The sequence below is a fragment of the Octopus bimaculoides genome, chromosome 9, assembly GCF_001194135.2.
Source record: "Octopus bimaculoides isolate UCB-OBI-ISO-001 chromosome 9, ASM119413v2, whole genome shotgun sequence".
Lineage (NCBI taxonomy): Eukaryota > Metazoa > Mollusca > Cephalopoda > Octopoda > Octopodidae > Octopus > Octopus bimaculoides.
In genome coordinates, this window is record NC_068989.1 from 59,309,428 (window position 1) to 59,314,771 (window position 5,344).

The window sequence follows — 5,344 nt, forward strand, 5'->3', positions numbered from 1 at the left end:
CATATACATACATACATATACATATACATACATACATATACATACATACATATATATACATACATATATATACATACATATATATACACGCATACATACATACATACATACATACACACATACATACATACATATATAAGTATATATAAACATGTACATACATGCATACATTTACACACACATGCATGCATACACACACATAATATTGGAAATATGGAGAATGAAGAATTTGAACATTCAAACTAGGTTTATTTCTAGTTCGTTTATTCATTATAATAACCCTACATGTGTTTCGATCGCACTAACTGCATATTGTTGCGTATTCATATGCAGCGATTCATGCATTGTTAAAACGATCTCTTCAGGGCATATGGGTATGACATTATTTGAAGAGAATTTTTCCTCTGTTATTGCTTGAATTAGGCTTGGTAGTAGCAATAGAAAACCATGACTTCCTTCGATCAGATGTTTTTTTAATTGGTTATTTGGGTAGAATTCATCAGCAGTGATTGTTGAAGTTAGCAAGTGTTCTTGGTTAGGAGCGGAGGGGTCACTTAAAGAATACTTGTTTTGATTGATTCTACATACTTTATAGTCACATGGAATTTTTGATAGATTTTAGAGTTGATTATAGCATTTAAACTTGTGATGGTTATTAATAGTAGCAGTGGATACTTACTAAGTAGCAAGAACCACGTGATTATCAAAAAGAAGTAACGAGTTATATTTTAAATTCATCTTATTTTTTATTATTGTTTTATTGTGTTTTTAGGTTATATCATATAATCTTGTAAATTGAATTCTATTCTTATATTCTTTATCATTATAGTTGATATAATTATGTTTAGAGAAGAGAATTCTTTCACAGGAAACCCAGTGATGATAAGTGAAATGCTGAATGAACAGTTCAAAAGTGTCTTCATCTCATCCTTACTCGCCTGGAGCCTGACAATTGCAGGCTCCAGGCGAGTAAGGTGAAGCCCTGTCGATTCAATGCTGGGGGATCATTTCAAAGGGCGCGAAATTTCCACATAAAGCGGGACAAGGATGTGTTTCCCTGTCCTTACATCTGAGGTAAAGCACATCCTTGTACACTCTCCCTTGAAGATACTAGCCTTCATGCCCCTGTATTGCCTCGTGGTGTCATCGTGAGGGTGACTCTGGAGTCTATAACCCTTGAGTGACAGGATCCTCCCATAGGGCTGCTGGTAGAGTCTCAGAAGTTGCAGGTTGGGCTGGAGGTTGTGAATGTCTGCTTGCATCTATTGTAGCCTGCGATATTAGATGCAATGTTGTGTAAACAAGCGTTGTTAGCCTTGCTATTGAATGGGTTAAAAAGCTCATAGTACTTGTGACTTCTGGGGAAATGCTTGCTTCTTGATCAACGACAGGAAGCTCCTAACTCTTTTGGTTGAAACTTCTAGGTTAAATGGGTGGGGTTGAAATAGATTCGCTTTCTCTTTTTGGTTTTCTTTGGAATCGGGGTGGGGTTAGGTGGGGTGTCCTCCATATACGTCGAATTGTCGATGAATCCGCTCCTCATTAACGACTCGTTGTAATGGGGGCGGCTCTATTGAATATCTCACTATCCGCTAAAAGTTTGGTGATTCTTCTTTGGTGCCTGAAACTATGGTTCTAGTTACAGCGTGAGTGGTTGGGTCGAGTTTCAGTGGATATACACAGTTTCCTTACTGTGCTTCTTGTAAGAGTAGTACTTGCTCGTTTTCAGGTCTAGGGTTAGGCCCAGGTAGTTAACGGTTGTCAAATTAGTGGTAGCTGTTATGGATAAGCCGAAATTTTTCAAGATCTGTATCAAGTCCTTTCGCAACTTGTCCATAGCGTGGCCGTTCATATGGCTTGAGACTGCCAGGCTATCATCCCTATACAGGACTGAGCCATGAAGGTGAGTGCATTTTCTAAGGGTATCCAAAATAAATAACCCGACGAGGTCAGCGATCTCGGTCCCGTCGTAGCCCCCCGCTGGTATGTCGAGCAGTCGATCGCCTTGTTTCTTCACCCAGGTGGTATCATCATGAACCAAGATTGGCCTCCTAACATTCATGTTGATTCTGACATTGAGGTCGCTTATATTGGTGAATTGCCTGACAAAATCTAAGGTCTTCGGGACTAGAGGCTTTGATATTAAATAGTAGAAATTCACGACGTTGAACTGAGGGAATTTGCAGACTGCTTCATTCTAGATGTCAGTCGATCACTGGAATCCCACTGGATCAACCCCCATGGCTCTTCTAACATTGGAGTTTATGGAGTCAATAATACACTTACTACAATGCCTATCTCCCTCCGAGAGGTGTTGATCAGCCTGCGATTAGGGTTGGAGGGGAGGTCGAGCTATGTGAGAGATGGGGGGAATCTCGTGGTGAGGCGATCGACGTGATCTTCTATATAAAGATGGATGGCCCTTTCGTTTCAGTGTTTATGTCATTATATGTGAATGTGCTGGTTTTCCTGCGTGATTTGGAGATTATGTTTGTGAGGAGTCTTGCATACATGGATATATTTCTTTCATATATGTTCCTCTTTATTTTGTCTGCGAAGATATGTACAAGTTCAGGAGAAGTTAAGGAAAGACCTGATAAAGATCTTCAAAGCATTTGGCCTATTTATGACAGTTATTACCAAGTTTTACATAACTTTTCTACTATGGGTTTTAAGATGACTACACAGGACTACTTGTTTTTTCGAAATTGTATAATGGATAAATGTGGTGAACGAAATTTGTTCGCTGACTTAAGCAGAAGAGACTGCACATTCGTGCAACCACTCAAAATGGATTTTCAAACCGGTGGTGGATGTGCAGACCTTTGTACATAAAGGGCAATAGTGTTACAGGAGGCCGACAGAACTACATGCATATTAATGTTGTGCAATATGTTCTCAATAATGAATGTTAATATTCAAAGCTAGCTTTTGCTTGCAACTTCACGAAATCCCATTTTTGGCTGAGGGCCATTACTAAAAACTCTTTTGTCATAAAATAATTGTTTCTCAAACCTGAAATGTGGGCCCTTACAATATCATTCCAACTCATTTGATATTCAATAAAGCGACTTTTATCTTGAGGCAGATCAGTCTTTCCAGCATTCCTCTTTCAAGTCTCAATGATTTCTAACTAATGTCTTAAGCATTTCGTGGAAAGCTTCAAGTCTCTGTCTGACAAGAGCCATTTCTTGATTATTTCAAATTTAATTGAAGCTTTATTCACAACTTTTTTACCTGTATTTATTATTGTTGGAATAAACGTGTTAAAAGCGAAATGAACCTGTACAGGCGCCATTGCAGTTTTGTGAAAAATCTATATTTACTTTTATCACATTCTTGAGAGTTTACTCTCAGAAAATTTCATAAAATGAGACATTTTGAAATCTCAATGAAATGTTTCAGATTTAACACGGTCGCCATATTTGTAAATTTTTCCAGCTATTGGTTTTCAGGCTCATAGACAAATTTTGAACGAAAATAATACAATCAATTGCATCGACACAAGTATAAATATATTAATAAAATCTATCTTCGACGTTGGTAGAATTTGAACTCAGAATGAAACTGACACTATGTACACATGCTTAGCTAAAATTTTGAACAATGGCAGTATGAAACTGGCACTATGTACACATGCTTAGCTAAAATTTTGAACAATGGCAGTATGAAGTTGGCACTATGTACATATGCTTATCTAAAATATTGAACAATGGCAGTATAAAATTGGCACTATGTATATATGCTTAGCTAAAATTTTGAACAATGCCAATATTATAAAATGCTGATTCAGTGTTTTCTCCGTTATATTGACATGAATTGATTTTGTGGTGAGAGCTTTTCATATCGAAAATAATAATCATAATGTAAGCAATTACATTTTTCAGTAGTTAAATTTTGACATTGTCTTACCTCTCCAGGATAGTATCCTTTAGCTCCATCTTTGTCACCCCTGTCCCGTACCTTCAAGGTAGTATACATTAACTCTTCTTTTGTTATCCCTGTCCCGCCTTTTTGAGATATACATTAGGCGATTTTCTGTCAATACTTTACCTCGCCATTTTATGCATGAAGTCAGCTATATAAGTGAGTAACTCCGCTCATCAGTCAGACTGTAAAGTGCCGAAACTTTGCTTCAATTCTTGAACCTTCCACTTCGCCGATTTTCTTCAAACAAGGTAGAAAAGTTGTTTTCTCTATTTTCAGATCATAGTTTGCAACTTCAGCAATGTTTACTACTGATATTCTGAATGTTGTCTCGCATTTTTAACATTATAATGAATACTTGATTTTATATGTTACACTTGAATCTTTACATCTATTGCATAAGGTGGGATGTCTTCGTGAAAGAGGCATTCGTTCCGTTTTAGCAATCGTGTCACTGAGCTTGTTTGTTGTATTTTCAGCTATAGATTCAACAGCCTCAGTTAGTAACCTGGTAAAGAATTTTCTTTCTGATAATATTGCCATGTTGTAAAAGTAAATTACTAATCGAAATACATGAACATTTTCTAACGTCTATTCATTATATATTGGCCCTAAATACATGATCATACAGCTGAAAGTAATTCCCTTTGTCTATAGAGGTTTATTTCTTGATTGCAGGCAAACATGCAGAAGTATTTGATTCTAGCCTGCTGCTTCCTCATTTTCAATGGTGAGTTAAAATCTTCATCAAAATATGATGAAAATTCATTCTTTAATATTTTTCTCGTTAGATTAGCGCATATATAATGTAGTGAAAGTAAGTGGCGTGTTGAATTATTGTTAGTTATGAAATTTTTAATATAATTGGAACAAGGCTTTTCACTTCAGATTCTTCTGTACATCCTTGACAATTTACATGCATCCTGCTTAATTAGTAAGGTTTGTTGGCTGTAAGCCCAGTTTCAGAAAGTGTAAATATTGAGGAATATGTTAGTTCCCAGATACGAACGATAACCTAATGTTAATTTTGCACACTGAGGGATTTCAAGTAAAACACTACAACTATTATACTACACTCATTAAGCGCTGAGGTAAACTTACGTATTTAATGGTTACAAACTCTCATAACGGTGCTGGTGGTGAGAGGTGAACAATAAAGCTGCCATCTGGCATTCTTTTATTCTTTTATTTGTTTCAGTCATTTGACTGCAGCCATGCTGGAGCACCACCTTTTAGTCGAAGAAATCGACCCTAGGACTTAATCTTTGTAAGCCTGGTATTTATTCTGTCGTGTCTCTTTGCCGAACCGCTAAGTTATGGGGACATAAACACATCAACATCTGTTGTCAAGCGATGGTGTAGGGGGACAAACACACACACACACACACATGCATATATATATATATATATATATATA

At 36.8% G+C, this 5,344-nt stretch overlaps 2 protein-coding genes across 3 annotated transcripts in view; one reads left to right on the forward strand and one right to left on the reverse strand.

Annotated features, from left to right (window-relative positions):
• LOC106871030 (probable peptidylglycine alpha-hydroxylating monooxygenase 1) overlaps positions 1 to 5,344 on the reverse strand; it is an 87,130-nt gene that overhangs the window by 24,824 nt on the left and 56,962 nt on the right. The window lies entirely within an intron of this gene.
• Positions 1 to 5,344, forward strand: part of LOC128248729 (uncharacterized) — a 10,585-nt gene that overhangs the window by 3,704 nt on the left and 1,537 nt on the right. The window contains exon 2 of the mRNA XM_052970709.1: positions 4,606 to 4,657. Within this exon, the coding sequence (XP_052826669.1) occupies positions 4,612 to 4,657 (46 nt within the window). The 5' untranslated portion in view covers positions 4,606 to 4,611. The remainder of the gene's footprint in view (positions 1 to 4,605; positions 4,658 to 5,344) is intronic.